Consider the following 17,325-nt stretch of genomic DNA (forward strand, 5'->3'; position numbering starts at 1 on the left):
TCCTGGAGCCACCTTTGCTGCCAGGGGGCCAGGTGTGCTCAGTGGCACGGATTGCCTGCTACCAGTGTGGGCTGGTGGCCCAGCAGTGCCCAGTCTGGCGGGGAAAACCTGGCTCTGGTTCTCTGTGCTCCGAGAGCCTCCGGATCGGACGGTTGCAAAGTGCTGCATGCAGGGCTGCCTCTGAAGACGGCTCGGACGCAGCAGTTTGTAGAAAACGTGGAGGCCAGATCGACCTCAAGGACAGGAGGAGCTGAAGACACAGCGGTGATCCTGGCCTGCTTACGATGGCGGAATGCGCCTGTGGAGCCTGATTCGAATTGCTGGCTTTGACCTAGTCAAGCCTCACACGGCTTGGGACCACAGTGCCTGATGGCATACCTGTCCTGGCCTGAACCTCCCCATTGGCTGTGGTTGCAGAATAGAATCACAGCATAGTGGCGTCGGAAGGGACCAGAGGGCCATCGGGACCAGCCCCTGCTCAGCGCAAGACACCAAATTGCACCATCCTCCTCCGATCGCTATCCAGTTGCATCCTGAATGCCTCCAAGGCCTCCCTGGGTCATTGCTGCACTGCTCCAACCGTCAGGAAGTTCTTCCTGATGCTCAGCCAGAGCCTGGCTTCCTGTAACTTGAGCCAGTTATCCCGTTTCCACACTCTGGGATGTTCAAGAAGAGGTCCTGTCCTTCGCCTTTGCGACAACCTTTCAAGTGCTATCCAATTTCCCTTCAATCTTCTTTTCTCAAGGCTAAACATGCCCAGTTCTTTCCATCCCTTCTCTTGGGGCTCTGTGTGCCCAGAGCGTCTCTTCTTGGGGAGATTCGAAAGGTGACAACACAGGAGAGGACCTTCTCAAAGGCAGCCCCCCAACTGTGGAACAGTCTCCCCAGGGAAGCCTGCCTGGTTACTGGCATTGTCATGTTTTGACCTTCCTTAACTCTCAGGCATTTGGCAGCAATATGATACGGTTGTTAGTTCAAGTCCTGGATTTCTTGTTGGTTCTTTATGTCCAATGAACTGAATTATGGTGGGAAGTCAGATTAAAAAGGGATTGTGAAGAACGCCAAAAGATGTCACCAAGTGGGCATAAAAATGGCAAGCGTGGTTTAATATGAGCAAGTGTAAAGTGAGGCAAAGTATCCCGGTGCTGTGTATACAACTGATGTAAACCGAACAGGTGGTGACTAAGAGAGAAATTGGGGGATTCTGGAAGATATTTTGATAAAAATGTCAACACAGTGTGTGGTTGCTGGAATAAGAAAGTAAGTTCTATGTCAGGACTAAAAAGAAATTGAAAATAAAACTCATTATTATACAGTATTGTGTATAATACACAAACTGTGTACAATTCTGGTCACTGCATTTTAAAAATGATACAAAAATGATGAAGGAGTTGGAACAGACTCCCTGACATGAAGGTCTGGTACTGTTTAATCTTGCAAAGCAGTAGGTTGGGGCGATATAAAAAGTGTCATCGAAATGACGGCTGGTGTGGAGAAGGTGGGTAGGGAGAAGGGCCCCGCCATCCCTTTCCCCGATTGCTGGAACCCAAAATGCTTCCCTGCTGAATCTGATGAGTAGGAAATTCAGGAATGGGGACAGGAAGTCTTTCTTCATGCAGTGCAGAGTTAAACCATGGAATGTGCTGCCCCACAATTCACTTTCATGTGGATAGCTTTAAAAGCGTGCCGGAGCACTACCTGAAGCAGAAATGCAATAGCTGGCCTCACCTGAGCACCATCTCCTCCGATTCCAGCCATTGGGGAGCACAAGCCAGAGAGTCTGACCGTGCTTATGCCGTTTGCGGCTTCCTATACACATCTGGCTTCCCTCTGGGAATAAAATGCGGGACTAAACGGGTCCTTGGTGAGATCCAGACAACTCTGCCAATATTGCTCAACATGTTTCCAGGAGAATTTGGAATGAAAACATTGAAAAAATACGCGATAAACAATCTGGAAACAATAGAATTTATCTGAGACCAGCATAAAAGTGTCTACCCAGCCAAAACAGGTTGCATTAAAAGGCTCAGCGAAGCAAGGAGGTGCTTCCCGGCAGGGAAATAACAGGGGAGCCGCCTGGAAAGACCCTTCACAGTTGCCCACAAACGTGGAGATCGGCGCCCTGTCGGGTTAATGCATTTTGTGTGCATCTGGTTTGTGTAGGTGGCTTTTGTTATTCACAGGGCTTTTATAGGCAGGGATATGAAACAGAACAAGCTCAAATGAACAAGGCCAGCTTATTTTTTGTGTACTTGTTTATGTTAAGAATTAAAAAAAGGAGGAGGAGGAGTGCTTCCAAGCTACGGCCCAGTCCTTTGGGGGAGCACAGCCCCTTCCAGGATAAGCTCCGGTCCCCAAGCCAGACTTCAGACTGCCCAGCTGCACTCCTGCCTCGTGTGGGCTCAGCCCCGGCTGGTTCACCCCAATCCTGCCCACTTTCAGATGCTGCAGAACTTGGCAGAGGTGATGGAGCCCTGGGAGGCCACCGGCCAGTGGCTGTGGAGTCCCACGGCCCTTCTGCTGGACCGCCTTCTGGGCAAAGGACCGGGGCCCCCACGAAGCAGCCCCCATGGGGCCCAGCCCCAGCCGGCAGTTCAGGAGGTGCCTGAAGGCTCGGAGGTCTCTGAGGGAAGGACCAGGGCTGCGCTGGCCTGCCTTTTCCAAGGCATAAATCCTCCACTGGCATGGCTGGCTCTAGCTCTCTCTTCCACCTATTCAGCCAGGTTGGGTGTAAAATTCCTGAATAGGGGATTGGAGGCACACCCACACGCAACCCACACCCCGCTCGCTCGCGTCAGGCTCAGAGTTGCCTCAGGAATGCTCTGCGCTGTTTAGGAACGGTTTCTCTGATTTGGGGTTTTCAGTACTGTATACCTACAGACATACATACAGATTCTCTCTCCCCCCTCCCGCCTTCCCTCAGTACTTGTAGTTACTTTATTATTACTGTATTATTAACATTATTACAATGTTGCATTGTGTTTAAGATGTGTTAGTGAATATAGAAGCGTTTGAGTGCTTTATGTGCAATGGAAGGTAACACACCTAGAAGGTGGTGCTGGGGGACTGTGGCTCTGCGCCATGGCAGCTCTGCCCTGGAGTTCCGCAGGGATCCATTTTGTCCCCCATGCTGTTTAACGTCTACATGAAACCGCTGGGAGAGGTCATCAGGAGGTGTGGGCTGCGGAATCATCAGTACGCTGATGATACCCAGCTCTACCTCTCTTTCTCTACCAATCCAGGTGAGGCAGTGGCTCTACTGAACCGGTGCCTGGCCGAGGGGATGGGCTGGATGAGGGCCAATAAACTGAAGCTCAATCCAGGCAAGACGGAGGTCCTGTTGGTAGGTGGATCGGGCTTTGGGATGGGGGCCTTTGACCTTGTCTTGAATGGGGTTGCACTCCCTCCTAGGGACAGGGTCTGCAGCTTGGGAATGCTCCTCGACCCAGAGCTATCATTAGAAGCTCAAGTGACAGCGGTGGCAAGGAGCGCTTTCCTTCAGCTTTGGCTGTTCCATCAGCTGCGTCCCTACCTGGAGAACGACTGCCTGGCAACAGTGACACACACATTGGTCGCTTCCCGATTAGACTCCTGTAACGCACTCTACATGGGGCTGCCCTTGAAGACGGTTCAGATACTTCAATTGGTGCTAAACAGAGCTGCCAGGTTGCTGACGGGGACTGGGCGTTGTTCTCATATAACCCCAGTCCTCCGTCAGCTCCACTGGCTCCCCATTGAAGTCCGGGCCCAATTCAAGGTGCTGGTTATCACCTACAAAGCCCTGAACGGCTTAGGTCCTGGTTAAGTAAAGAAGCGCCTGCGTCCATATATGCCCTCCCACCCCTTGAGATCAGCGGCAGAGGCCCTTCTCCAGGAACCCTCCGTGAAGGATATTAGGAGGGTGAGTACTCGGAGGAGGGCTTTCTCTGTGGTGGCGCCCAACCTATGGAATGCACTCCCCAGAGAGGTCTGCCTGGTGCCGTCGTTATTTGTTTTTTGGCGCCAGGCCAAGACCTTTTTATTTAAACACTATTTTAATTGTTAAGGTTTATTTATTGATTTGAAACTGACTAGGCTGTTTCCACTATTTTATGTATTTTATTTATTCTATGTATTTTTTTTGTACTTATATGCAGGATTTTAATGATTGTAAGCCGCCCTGAGGCTTATGCGAAGGGGGTGGCATATAAGCTGTCTAAATAAATAAAAATAAATAAATATACACACACACACACACATACTGAGACAAACATTTGACTTACTCTTGTGACTTGATTTAATATACAAATTCGACTTAAGGATGTTCTCCAGAACAGAACTTGTTCTTAACCGGGAGACTACTTGTATTTATTGCATTTCTGTAGCATCCAATAGCTGAAGCTTTTGGTGATATTTTAACTCTTGCATCTTTTGATAGTTTTAGTTTCTGCATCTGTCTTTTAAATTATGCTGTGTTGGTTTTCTGTTATTTTTTATTGGCTTTCTACTTCATTTTTGTATTGGTTTTATGCTGTTATTCTTCATTGTGATTTTATTATGCTGCTTGATTAACTTTACAATGCCAATAGGAGTTTATTTAATGATGACTTGTAGTACACTAGATATAAACAAGTGGACGTCTGATGTGATTGCTGATCTCTGCTTTCTGGGGCACTGCCGATCTGACCCTCTGATCCAGACCTATCTGGACCCTTTTCACGTCTTCAAAGTAACAGAGATCCTGGAATGTGGCTGGGGAGAGAGAAGCACCAGGCCCGGATGGCTTCCTTCATTAGGACCCTGTCTAGGTTGGGGCCACGTGAAGCCCTTGCCCAGGGTCGGTGTGGACCCGGCTGCCGTATGCGTCAGTGTGTCTTTCTTTTTTTGCTCGCTCAGGCGTGCTCGGGGGCTGCTGAGGCCTCGGTTCTCCAAGGCCTGGGCTGTGCTCACCTGGAGCTCTGTCTGGTTGCAGCTCCCGGTGAGACAGGGCTGCCTTCTCCGTGCTCAGCACCAGCCAGGTTGCTCAGAGGCACTTCGGCTTCCTCTCCTGGGGAAGCAGCCGGCTAATTTCCTAGCTGCCCTTTGGAAAAAATAGCCTCTTGGTGGGAGGGGCAGAGGCAGACGCAGCAGGGGCATTTCTGGCTAGCTGGGGGTGGGGGAGCGTTTGTGTTTCAAAGAAGCAGCCTATGTACAATTAAAACTTGTTTCTGGTAAACCTCATTCCAGGAAGATGAGCTTTTAACAAAAGGCTTTTGACAGCTGCAGGGTATTTCAATTTTTTTTTAATGTCGAATGAAAAATCAATACATTTTTCTGGGTTATACATATTCAGAACAGGCTGGATATTTCCATTATAATGGAAAATGGGTGTCTGTGCCCATCTCGCCTGTCAGAGCTGCACCATCGTATTTTCCAAGCCACTGCTAAATATTTCAAACCTGATTTGATTGTGGTTCGTGACAGCTAATGTTTCTCCACTCTTGAGTCTCCTGGATCGGGGAGGGGGAGGGGGCAGGCGGGCTGTACTTCCCACCTCCTTTCAGGTCCGCTTCCTCCCTGCAAGCCTTCCTAGCAGCATTTGGATCGGGGCTCTCCGTCTGCTGTGGGCAGGGGATGCCAGGGGGACTCTCTTCCTCCGGGTGGGAATGGCGGAATCGCCATGCGCTGCCTTTGGGGTGGCTGTCAGGAGGGTGCCGGGGCGGATGCTCTGGGGCCGCTGGTCTTGGCCTGGGGGGCGGCACTTGGCATCCTCGCACTGCGAGGCTTAGAGCAGCCCTGGCCCTGCATCACGAGTGTCGGTCTGCAGTGTTACGATTTCTGGGGCAGAATGCTTCCAGGCCTCTTCTGCATGGCAGCCTTGTGCTGGATCAGCACACAGTTCCTTAGATTTCTGCCCCCGTTCCATAGATGAGGAATGGTTTGGGGGCAGGTAATTGGCAGGCATCTCAGGTGGCCACTGTGGGCCCCATCGTCCTCTCTTCTGGGCTCGGGCTCGGTAGCGACTGGAGAGCAGGGCCGCCTCAGCCTCCTCTCCGTAGCTCTGCGGGCCGCACTCGATGCTCAGGCCCCGGAACAGATGCAGGCAGCTTTGCAGCTCCTGAGTAGCATCCAGCGCCCTTCGCAAAAGCTTTGGCCCTCTGCTCCAGGGACCTTCAGGGTCCATGCAGTTTGGTTGCGTGTCTCCACAGTGCCACAACTGTGTCAGCCTGCTGGGGAGCCCTCCGAAAAAGGTTTCTGGAGCAGCCAAGGCCAATGTGAGCTGCCCCACATCCCCTAAGGGATGAGTGGCCTCTCCCCGGGTCCTGCAGCCACTGCCTTGCCCGCATGCTCCGTCCATTCACTGGCCAGACTCCTCGGAGATGGCATCTCCTTGTATGGCTGCCCCGCAGAACTGTCTCTGAGAAATTTGCAGTGTCTCTCCCTGTTTTTTAATAATTTTTCTACCATTATTGGTATTCATAGCTCACATTTTCCTGGTTACTGTCAGTCTGGGCTTTCATCCATTTTAAAGAGCTCTCTTCCCCCCTGTTGTTGATGATGATGGTATAAAGACAGATGGTGTAACTGCTTATGAATGTCCTATTTTATTTCCTCTGAACCAGACAGTTTGCTGGAAGACTTATATTATTTCCACATGCTTCGGAGAGGAGCCCAGACAGTCAAGCCGTGGCCAGTGGCTCTTGGCTTGCCATGTAGAGAGTGCCACCTCTAGGCAGCTGCTAGGACTGCAGGCGCCTGCTGCCAGCTGGCCGGAAGAGGCTCCGTGGTGGCATCTGCCCTGGAGAGCGAGGGGTTGCCCTTCGCAGGGGGGTGAGGCAGAGGAGAGATGCTCGAAGTGGTGTGCTCGGCTGCAGCTTCCCGGCCGGCCGTTTGCTGGAGAACTGCCTGCCTGCCTGCCTGCCTGCCAGCAGTTCTCTTGTGAAGAGGCTGCTCTGGGCTGTGGGCCTACACTCAGAGAGGGGAGGAAGGGGTTTATTTTGCAGACTTGGAAGGGACCTTCGCGGTCTTTGAGTCCAACCCACGCTCCACTAAATTTCTCCTCATGTGAAGCTGAGATCTGCCTCCCTGTAATTTTTACCCACTAGCACAGCTTCTGCCCTTCTCTGCCACCGTCCACAGTCACAGCAGCAGCCAGAGAGCCGCTTCTGCGCTGGACCCCTTGGGTGTCCAAAAGTCTGTAGAAATGCCAAGGGCGGACGGGCCTGGCAGACGCTCCTCGGGCAGCAAGCCACAGGCCAGCGGGCAGGGTTCCGAGACAGGTCCCCGCCCAGATGCAAGGGTTGTGGGGTGACCTGGGCCCAGCTGGCACCGCTCAGCCTGACCTGCCCCAAAGGGCTGTTGGGAGGATCAAGGGAGCAGATTATAGATGCTGCTGTGGAGAAAGGACGGGACGAAAGCCCCAGTAGGTGCCTCGTTCCAAAGCCGTGAGGCTTCCTGCAGGAGAATTCTTCGCTATGTGCTGGCAAAGTGCTTTCCATGCGCACGAGCCTGCTTTGAATGCTCAGCATCCCAGGGGTGCTTGTCAGAAGATGCCGCGTATCACGGCCAGCGCTGCCAGCACAGAAGGAGAGGCAGGAAAGCAGAGGTGCCTCTTGGCGCGCTGGGAGGGGGATGTGCACCCCGGTGTGGCCCCAAGGAGACCTCAAGGCGCAGGCTGATGTGTCGAGCTGGGCAGTGCCGCCCTTGCTCTTGGTGATGGAGAAACAGGCCTGCTTGTTCTGATGCCGACTGCCGAAGCCGTTGTGCCAGGGTAAGGCAGCCTGCCCCAGGCCCGGCACAAGCCAGTGAAAAGCTCTGCCAGGAAGGTTGCTGATGCCGCACCTGTGGCAGAGGGAAAGGCATGGCTGTTTCCAGGGCCAGAGAGCAGAACATTTGGACCAGGCAGGTCTGAGAGCTGATGATAAAGCTGGAGCACTACATGGCAACACGGCAAAGCACCAGTCGAAACCAGGCGGAAGGCTGAAGGGTTTGCGCGGCACCCATCCGGCCGACGCAACTTCTCTGGTTGGCTGAACAGCCCAATAGGTGATCCAGTCCAGAACTGTTTGCTCTTAGTTGCTTGTGGTTTGATTTACTGACGTTTTCTTCAGATTGCTTTACAGCAGTTGAAGTCAGGCTGTCACCTTCCCTTTTCACTTTTGGAAAGGTCTAGACTTGTGAAGGAGAAAAAGATGGCAACATTAAAAGGGGGAACCCTGGATTTTTTGGAGGTCAAAAAAAGCTGCTCAGAAAACAGCGAGTTTCTCCAAATGTCCTCCCTTGCTTCCAGACCTTCACATCTCTAGCACGACCCCGGCTGCACAGGAGAGGTGGCAGGCCTGTTGCCGCCGTGGATTCCGTCCGACTGCTGTTTGTTTCTGTCCCATCCTTCCTTCAGCTGCACTTCACCATATAGATGCTTCCTGATGGACAGTCCCTGGCTGCTTTGGAATGTACACATTATTTTATTAAAGTGAATCCTTTGTCTCCTGTTTTTGGTCTGATCTGCCCAACTTTTGGTGGCTTGGATCCACTGTGCCACCAAATCTCCTGGTTGAATTGGGGCTCTTTCCGGACATGTCTGTATGCTGGTTTCAGCCAGGCAGGATTCTCTAGAAGTACCGCTGGTGACCCAGCCACTGTTGTGGCAAGTTCTACTCCCTTTTCTGGTGGTAAATCACAGAAGTCTGAGCCTGAGCGCCGTATGGCCTTCTTTCAGGGCTTGGATTTTTAAGGTGACAGTAAGGATTGCTCAGGGCATTGGTAGATCATGCAGGAAAACAGATTTTAGGGAAACAAATGCAGTTCCTGAACTGCTGGTCTAAGTGTTTGATCCATACAAAGTCGTGGCAGCTGCTTGTTACACATTTTGCGGCCAGGTTTGTCTGGATCCCCTTTCGGCGGCCTGGCCTGTGCTAGCATGTGGGAGACCACGTGGGTTATCTTGTGGGCTCACTGAGGATTCCTGAGAGCCTGGGAAATGGTCCCGGATCCCTCGCAAGATGTGCATATTAGAGTAAACCTTGGGAAGAAATTTTGCAAGGTTAAATTTGCTTAACTTTACCTCTTCCCTCTTGCATTTCAGAGGAGCTAATTGAAGATGCAGAAGGACCCAGTGAGGCAGCCGCTGATCCAGAGGAGCCTGCAAAAGATCCGGAGAGTGCCACTGACAAGGACCACGTCAAATGGAAAGGTGAGTGGCTGGGGAGCCCTTGGTTGTCAGGAGGCTTGGACCCCGCCCCCCGCACTCCCACCCACCCTGCTCCACTTACCTGTTTTGCTGAGTTTTTTCCAAGTGGGCCTTCCGCACTCTCTCTCTACTCTGCTAGTAAAAATGAGGCTGATGAGTCTCATTTCTGAGACTAGGAATGCAAATTTTTGTTGGGTAATAAGTAGCATGCAAGTGAACTTGAATTCTGAGTAAAGAGAGAGATAGGTGGCTTTGAAGATGAAAGGCTCTGGGGAATGGGTGCTCTGACAGGAGCGTTTGCACAGCGGTTCAGGCAGACATTCTACCCACTGAGCAACCAGAGGAAATAGGAGCAACTCTGAGCCGCTCCAGAGAAGAGCAAGTGGGGCTGCATGACTGGGGAGGTGCAGGTGAGGGTGAAGGTGAGGCCTGGGGACGGACCAGGCCAGAGGCCCCTCCCATCCTCTGTTCTGAGCCGCAGTGGCGAACCAGCCTCCTGCCAGTCGACATCCGCACCCGGGCCGGAGCACCACCGCAGTCTGCCGCCCACCGCAGTGGGCTTTGGGAAGGGTCCTGGCTGGACCCTGGGAAGGCTGCGGCCGACTGGCCCTGTGCCTGCCTGGAGGGCAGGTCTAGCCGTCGTGGCCTGGAGCTACTGACAGGCTTCCCCTCCATGAATTCCTGTCGCCTGGAAGAACCCCCTTTCCACCCTTTGCCTCATTTAAGGGATATTCCACCTGCAAGGCGTGTGCCAGCAGCCCAGGAAGGACCGGGCCCGGCCCGCCTCACCTCCTTCTCCAAGAAGCCAGGTGCCACCCTGCCTCTGGTGCTGGAGAGGGTGGCTGGGGCTTCTGGGCACCCCCGGCCCGCGGCGTCCCCCAGGGGCCTGTCTGAGCAGGGCGCTGCGTCAGATGTGGCACAGACTGTGTCGGAACCCAGGCAAGGGTGTCTCTCGTCCACTCCTGTGGCAACGAGACACACTCGCCCTGCAGGCGCACGCTGGCCTTGCTTCACGGGGGCCGGTCCGGCACCTGCTTGGATGCTTGGAGGGTGGGGCAGGGCCCCCCTTCCTTGAGGAGGGCCCCCCTCCGCTGGCCACGTCCTCCTTCCTGATTCCTCAGCCGTACTCCTTGCAGCTCCCCTCTCCCCTGACAAGTTCTGGCCCGTTCCCTTGGCAGGTTCTGAGCGGACCTTGCCTGGTGTGACCCTTTGTGGATTTGAAATCTTTGCCCATTTTCTCAGCTTGCCAGTCTTAGTCGGAATGCGAGTGTTTCTGCTCTTCCGGAGCGATGGCTGTGCTTCCTTGCCCACCTTTCTCTACGGAGCAGCTCGGAGTACCATGTCCAGCGCGATCCCCCCGCCGGATGCATGCTCAGGCTGGGTCTACTCGGTGTGTTCTTTGGACCGGGTCTCCACCCACGTGCTCCTCTGGGTCCCTCGGCTTCTGAGGTTCTGAGGGCGGCAGTGGCTGCGGCGAGGCTCAGTCCCCGCATGTCCCGCTCAGGCCTCCGCGGGGGAGGCAGCACGGCCCACCGCCTGCCCCCTTTCCCTGCCCCAGTTCCCCCTGGAACGGGGTGTGCTCGGCAGTGCCCCCTTTCCCCCAGGCCCCCTGGGATGCTACAGAGTGGGGCACCTGTGGCTGGGGGCAGACCAGCGATGGGGAGTCCTGCTGTAAATTTCTGGGGCCCATGGCAAGCTGGCTTTCGGAATGCTAAGAGCTCGAGACCCTTGGCTTACGGAAAGCAGCATGAATTAATAATCATTTAATTGGCTTCTCCATTATGCTTCTGGGTTTGTGGATGGAAGTTTAGATGAAGGGGCTGTCGGCAGTGCCTGAGTCAGAGGAGCTGATGGCTGGGGAGGGCGAGGGGGGCAGTCTTGGGTCCGGCGGGTCAGCCCTCCCCATCGGATGCTGGGCTGCCGGAGCGGCACCTCCGTGCCGCTTCTCCTAGCACACAGGCAGCAGAGAGGGAGGCTGAGACCCCTGGAAATGCCTGGGCAGAAAACCGTCTGCTGTCGCAGCCCCTCTTGTAGGGAAGGTTCAGCCCTTGTCTCCTATTGAGGCAAATGGTACGAAGGACCAAGCCAACAACTCATGAAATTTTTGGAGTATTTCACTGCATTTCTGCAAGTCTGAGGGAGGCCTGTGCAACCCCCTCTTTCGGCTGCACTGGTTGCACTCTGGTCCCCAGAGGCTGATGTGAAGTCTTTGGACGGGGAGCCCCGGGAAGGAGGCAGATGATGGTGAAGGTTCTCCTGTCCCTGCTGCCCAGTCGTGGAAGCTGCCTGGACAGGGCACAGCCCCATGCGGGGAGAAGCCCTCGGTCACCTCCCATGCGCGACTCTCGCATGCCCCAGATCGCCGGATTCAGCCTCTGCCTGGCTGCCCCCATCTGAATGACGCTCCGGAGCCTCCCTGGGGCGAGCGCTCCCTCCCGTGGGCCTCCCGCCGGTCTCCAGCCCCCGGTGCCCCTCAGCCAGCACGCGGCTTACAGGGCCAGCCCAGCATTGGGGGCAGCTGCTCGCTGCCGCTGCCAGTGTGCGACCCGCCCCTCTCAGCGGCCTGCCGGTCAGGTCTGCCCGGACACGCGGCTGCTGCCCCTCACGCGGGACACGCTGGCTGCGAGGCTCCCCGCAGGCCTCCTCCTCCTCCTCCGCCCCTTGCCGTCCCCTTCGTTCCCCACGGACAGCCCGTTGCCGAGCCATATCGCTGCTCCCTCGATGGCACGGCAACGTGGCGCTTCTTCCTATGCCTACTGCCTCCTTGGCCAAACCAAGTGGTGTCCTCTTTGGCTTTCTGCAGTCTCAGTCCACCCATCTTCTCTCACCGCTCTAATGACTACAATTCTCACTGTTAATTGCACCTCTGTACTGCCTGTAGCTGAAGCCCCCTGAAGCCAGAATGGGTCCCCTGTCCGTCCAGCTGCACAGCAGCCCTCCTCCGGCCTGCTTGCAGGTCTGGCACAACCCCCAGGCCTGCCTGTTTTTCCGCTGCTCGGCCGGGCGCACCCTTGCCTGCAGGTCCCTCTCCTGCAGCTCCCTGCCCTCCACTGACTCTCTCCTCCTCCAAACAGCCCCGCTGCCCCTCTGGCTGCCCACACAGGTGGGGCTGCTTCACCCATCCTTCAGTTGCCCCCTCACAGAAAGCCGTCTGTTTCTCGGCGGCGCTGTCACCAAGGCTTCGCGTGGACCCCAGGAAAGGACGTGCCCCCCCCCGCCCCGCTGTGCCTTGCTCGTCCTTAGGCCCCAGTTGTCTTCTTCCTCGGCCATCATATCCAGGGCCCCTCTTTGTTATATTTTTAACAACCCCTCCACCTCCTTGCATCTTTCAGGGGGGTGAGTGGAAGGGAATGATGGGCGAGAACAAGCTGGGAGCGTTAAACCGCCTAGTTAATCGGCAGCCAATCCATCATGCTAAATATCCAGCTGTCATATATTACCTTTCAAGTGAAAATGAATAACTCCCATTAAGGGTGAAATGGGTTTGAAGTCGATTCGAGACAGATTAAAGTACTGTTCTGAATGTGTGCGTTTGCGGGCTGCGCATAATATGCTTGTCCTTGTAGTTTTTAAATAATAGATGCCTTGCACATTTATGTGCTCCGGGGGGCAGAGTTCAAAGGTCACGAGGTGGGCATTCTGGGAAGAACGCGAGCTTCCTGGAAGATTCCCTGCTGCTGTTCTGCCTTCCTCGTGTTCCCGGGGGCCTAGGTCATCCTTGTAGCATCTAGCGAGAAGCTGCATCCCCACCCCTAAATCGGGACGGGGCAGATGCCATGCGAGCTGGGTCCACGTGACCGTCCCGCGTGGGGAGCAGTGGCCCACAGCTCCAGCCTCCCCACAGCAGCCTTCCTTGCTGCCCTGGATCGAATTGGGAATGGACGCAGTGGGGCAGCTCAGGCAGATCTCCCTCCCGTGCTCCTTCGCTGGAGGAATTTCCAAAGAATCCTGGCCGGGATGCTTGTGTTATCCCGGAACTGACAGGTCTTCTCAGAGCCGTCGGAAGCAGTTCACCCCTCGGGGCTTCGCCGCACGCGAAGTACACACTCGCTTGCCGGAGGCTGGGCGCTGGGGCGCAAGGGAGAACCAGTGTCTGGAGCCAAGGCACATTTGGGTGGCAGGGCCGGTGGCGCTGCATTTTCTACGCTTTTCTTTCGCAGAATGAAACCTCCCTCCTCCATGGTGTGGGGCATGGGGTGGCTCCGATCGCGGCAGCACTGTGGGGGGCGGGCACCGGCCAGCGTGTGCTGGGGCTTTCGCGGTCGCCTTCTGTGCTCGGCCTCCGGCAGCGGCTCCACCGCAAGCTGGCTTACGGCTCCCGCGGGCTGCCGGCCCAGCACTGGTGCCCCCTTCCGCTCCATGGCGGCGGTGCCATACAAGCACTTGCGCACACCCGGGTGGTGTCGTGGCAGCCCAGGAAAGGTGGCGCAGCATGTGGGGGCCACCGGTGCGTGCGTGACCTGAGGGCGTTCAGAATCAGATCCCGCTGCTCCTGCGTGGCTGCATTTGTCTGTCTTTCACACAGCCCTTCCAGAGTGGATGGCATCACATGCTCACGCAGCTGGATCTTTCCCTCCTTGTTTTGCAGCACAAGCCACCCAGCCTGAGAAAGAGCCCTCTGAGTCCCTGTCTGCCTCGAAACGGATTTCCTTCCCGAGAAGCTCAGAGTCGCCTGTCACCAAATGGCCAAAAACCTCAGATGAGACGAAGGTGGAGCAGGTGAGGCACCGGGTGGCCGGCGCGTGCTCGGGAGAGCCCTGGCCACGTCCAGCCTGCCTCTCTGCCCTCGTGGGCCTTGCAGGCAGCGCGCCACCCGGTGGCATGGGGCACCCGTGGCCCCAGGGAGACGAGCACGGCAGGCTCCGAGGTGAGCCGCCTCGGGTGCCGCAGGGCCGGGGGCTGCACCGGGACTGCCGCGCCACCAAAGCCTCTTGTCGTCCTCTGCTCGCTAGATGTACCAGTGCCCGTACTGCAAGTACAGCAACACAGACGTGAACAGGCTGCGGGTCCACGCCATGACCCAGCACTCGGTCCAGCCCCTGCTCCGGTGCCCGCTCTGCCAAGACATGCTCAGCAACAAGATCCACCTGCAGCTGCACCTCACGCACCTCCACAGTGTGTCTCCCGACTGCGTGGAGAAGCTCATCTTGACGGTGAGTCTCCAAAGCACACCAGAGCGGAGGAAGGAGCTGCCCCGGCGCTCCGACGGCCGTCTGTGCTCGGCTCTCCGCAGTGGCCAGTGTGCCCGGGGACACTGCCTGGCACGGCGACTCCTTGCGCTGGCACGGGGGGAGCAAGCAGGCCCGCTCCGGACTGCCTCGCCCACCGCCTGCCACCAGCAGACCGCACAGGGGCGGCGAGGGGCCCACGGCCAAAGCCGACTGGGGCAGCACGAGGAGCTGGATCGGAAAAAGGGGAAGCCAGTGCAGGTGGGCAAGCCAGTCGTGGGCCAGAAACCAGGAGGACGGCTGGAGTGCAGCACAGGCCCCGGCCCTGGCGAGGCCTCTCCTTGCAGGCTTGCCCCGAGCTGAGGGCTCCGCTGCCGCCCGCGGCCCCCGAGGCGGCCTTCCAGACACAGGCGACCTCAACAGGGAGGATCCATTTCATGCTGCTGCCTAAAAAGGGTCGTCGTCTCCTCCATGCCTTCGTCTCCCCGCTTTGGAGGCGTGCGTCTTGCACGGGTGGCTGCCACGTCTCGAGGCGGTGAACCCCACGGCCTGAAAATGCATAATCGGGGGGGGTGGGGGAGCCTTCTTTTGATTTGGCGAATGCGCCTGCAGGCAGGCTGTTGCCAAGCCACGCTGCACCCCCTCTGGCCCCGCTCCAGGCATCCCATCACTTGACCATTTGCCGGGCTTCCGAGGACCCCCTCTGTCCTGCCCCCCCCCCTCCCCCCCCCCCCCAGCCTCCCGCCCCGCCCTTTCCCCCTTTGGGCGGGGGCGCCCCCCCGCCCCCTTGCGGGGCTTCCCGGCCCATCCCCCCCCCCCCACTGAGTTTGCCTCCAAGGCTGCTCCCGAAGCTCCCCTCGTGGGTGCCGGAAAGCTGCTCGTGAGGCCGACCGGCGGCTTCCTTCGCAGCTCTGCTGAGGCCAGCCTGCCAGGGAGGCCGGGAGAGGCCGGGGGCCGGGGCCGGCTCTGCCTGGGGCCCCGGGCGCCTGCCTTCTGGGCTGCCGCTTACGCTGGGATGGGGCAGGAGGAAGAGGCGGCAGCTCCCACGCCCAGCAGCCCTGCAGCGGCGCAGTGCTCCATGCTGCTGTTGCCATAACGACGCACATCCCGCTCTGCCTCCCTGCCCCCTCCTCTCTGATCAGCCAACAATAGCTGGACCCCCCCCCCCTCGCAGGAGTGCTGCTGGGAGCAGCGGGGCCTGGCCCTGGCCGGGCACTCTCCTAGCTCCTTGCTGCAGGGGCGCGGCCTGTGCCCAGCAGCTGCTGCCTTCTCAGGGCCGGTGGACGAGGGCTGTGTGGCCACCCGCGCAGCCCTCGGCTGGGCCAGGCGCCTTGCGCCGCTGAGCCCCCACCCCGTCGCTGGCCGCTGGCTCGGCTTCGGCCACCCCTTTGCGTCCCCTTGTCTCCCTGCCTGGGGACGGCGCTGGTGCCCACCTCACTTGCGCTCCCCTCCCCCCTCTGTCATTCAGCCTCCTCCCCTCTCCCTCACCTCGCCTCCCCCCATTTCATTCCCCATCTCAGATGAAGGTAATGAAAATAATCGGCCTTCATTAATTCTGAGCCCTGTGAGATGATGGCCATTTGGAGCCATGTTTGCCAATTAGGTGGTCTAAATTAGAAGTGACCTTGGGATAGCGCCATCGCTCTGCCTCTGAGCCTAATGAAGCTTTTCTCTCCAGCTCGCTCTGCTCCTCGCTGCTGCCTGCTGCTGCTGGCTGCCTCTCTTGCTCTGCTCATGCTTTGTCATGGAAATTGCCTCCTTTGTCTGGCTCTGGAACCTCATCCTCCCAGGCTCCCACTCCCCCCATGGTGTGGACAGGGGAGATGCTAATGTGTCTCCTCAGGCTCTTGCTGGGGATTTCACTCTGGACCTGTTAGGCTCCAGTCTAAGCCTGCCTTAGGAAGGCCTGGCGTGAGGAGGGTGTGTGCGGGTAGGAATGCTTTTCCGGGGGGCAGGGGCACCTGGCAGCTGTGGGGCAGCTCTGCAATGGGAGCTGGCTTGGGACTCTGCTGGAAGAGGATCAGCCAGTGCAAGGCTGGTTGGTCTCCTGGCCAATCTCTTGTAGGCCCAGATAGCTTGGCCCGGATTCCTGCCTCCTGCTTGTTTACCTGCACGTTGACGCCCCACCTGCCCTGAGTTTTGCAGCTGAAGTGAAAACCGCCCTCCGGGCCTCAGACGCAGGGAGGGCCGCGAGCTCCGTTCAGCGGTGATGGAATCATGTGGTCGGGATGCTCCCGGACAGTGCTGGGCTCACAGGTCTTCCAATTGGTGCGCCTGCCCCTTGCAGTGACTCCACAGCCCCATCAAGGGGGGTGCAGAGGACGAGGCGGCCATGCGCAGGGCGCAGGCGGGAGTTGAGGCGCTTGCGTGCAGCCACCCCAGCAGCTTGCCCTGTGCCACCCCCCCCGCAAAGCCCTCGATGTCAGGGAGAGCAAAGAGCCGGGGCGCCCCCTGCTCTGCAGGGGGACCCACAGCCCTCCCTCCCGGCTGCTCCTGCTGGCAACTCTGCCTGGAAGGAACTGGAGGACGCCGGGCGCTGCCATGGCCCCCACCCCCCGCCGGCTGGACGGAGGTGCCAGCAAGGAGCAGGGAAGGGCGAGGCGCCCGTGGAAGGGCTCGGTGGCGGGCGGGCGGCTGACTGGCTGCAGCAGCGGCAGCGGCAGATTGAGATGCAGAGAAGCACGTGAAGTTGATGATTATATTTCAGGGAGAGTTAATTGACGGAAGGTGAAGGCAGACAACGAATCGCTGCTTACTGCCTTCTTGAATCCCAATCAGGAATTATGATTAAAGACGTGGCAAGACAACAGACGCCTGATGAGTTGGTCTCTCTCCCCCCCTTTTGGTTTTGCCGTCATTCACACTTGATTGACTTCAACCTTTCAAGTGCAAAAGCCTCTCTTTCCATTATTATTCGTAGCCATCTGAGTTTTTCTAATTAAAGTGTATGAAAACAATTACAGATCTGTCGTACTGCCTCTCCGTTAGTGGGGGTGGCCACTTTCCCAC

The 17,325-nt window shown here is 57.1% G+C and overlaps 1 protein-coding gene across 1 annotated transcript in view; it reads left to right on the top strand.

The window, feature by feature from the left end:
• The window catches only part of ZFHX3 (zinc finger homeobox 3), a 71,528-nt gene that overhangs the window by 42,877 nt on the left and 11,326 nt on the right, over positions 1–17,325 (top strand). Inside the window, exons 4-6 of the mRNA XM_044427880.1 lie at positions 9,044–9,151; positions 13,737–13,867; positions 14,101–14,301. Of these exons, the coding sequence (XP_044283815.1) occupies positions 9,044–9,151; positions 13,737–13,867; positions 14,101–14,301 (440 nt within the window). The remainder of the gene's footprint in view (positions 1–9,043; positions 9,152–13,736; positions 13,868–14,100; positions 14,302–17,325) is intronic.

The sequence above is a fragment of the Varanus komodoensis genome, unplaced genomic scaffold, assembly GCF_004798865.1.
Source record: "Varanus komodoensis strain SLA01 unplaced genomic scaffold, ASM479886v1 scaffold19, whole genome shotgun sequence".
NCBI lineage: Eukaryota > Metazoa > Chordata > Lepidosauria > Squamata > Varanidae > Varanus > Varanus komodoensis.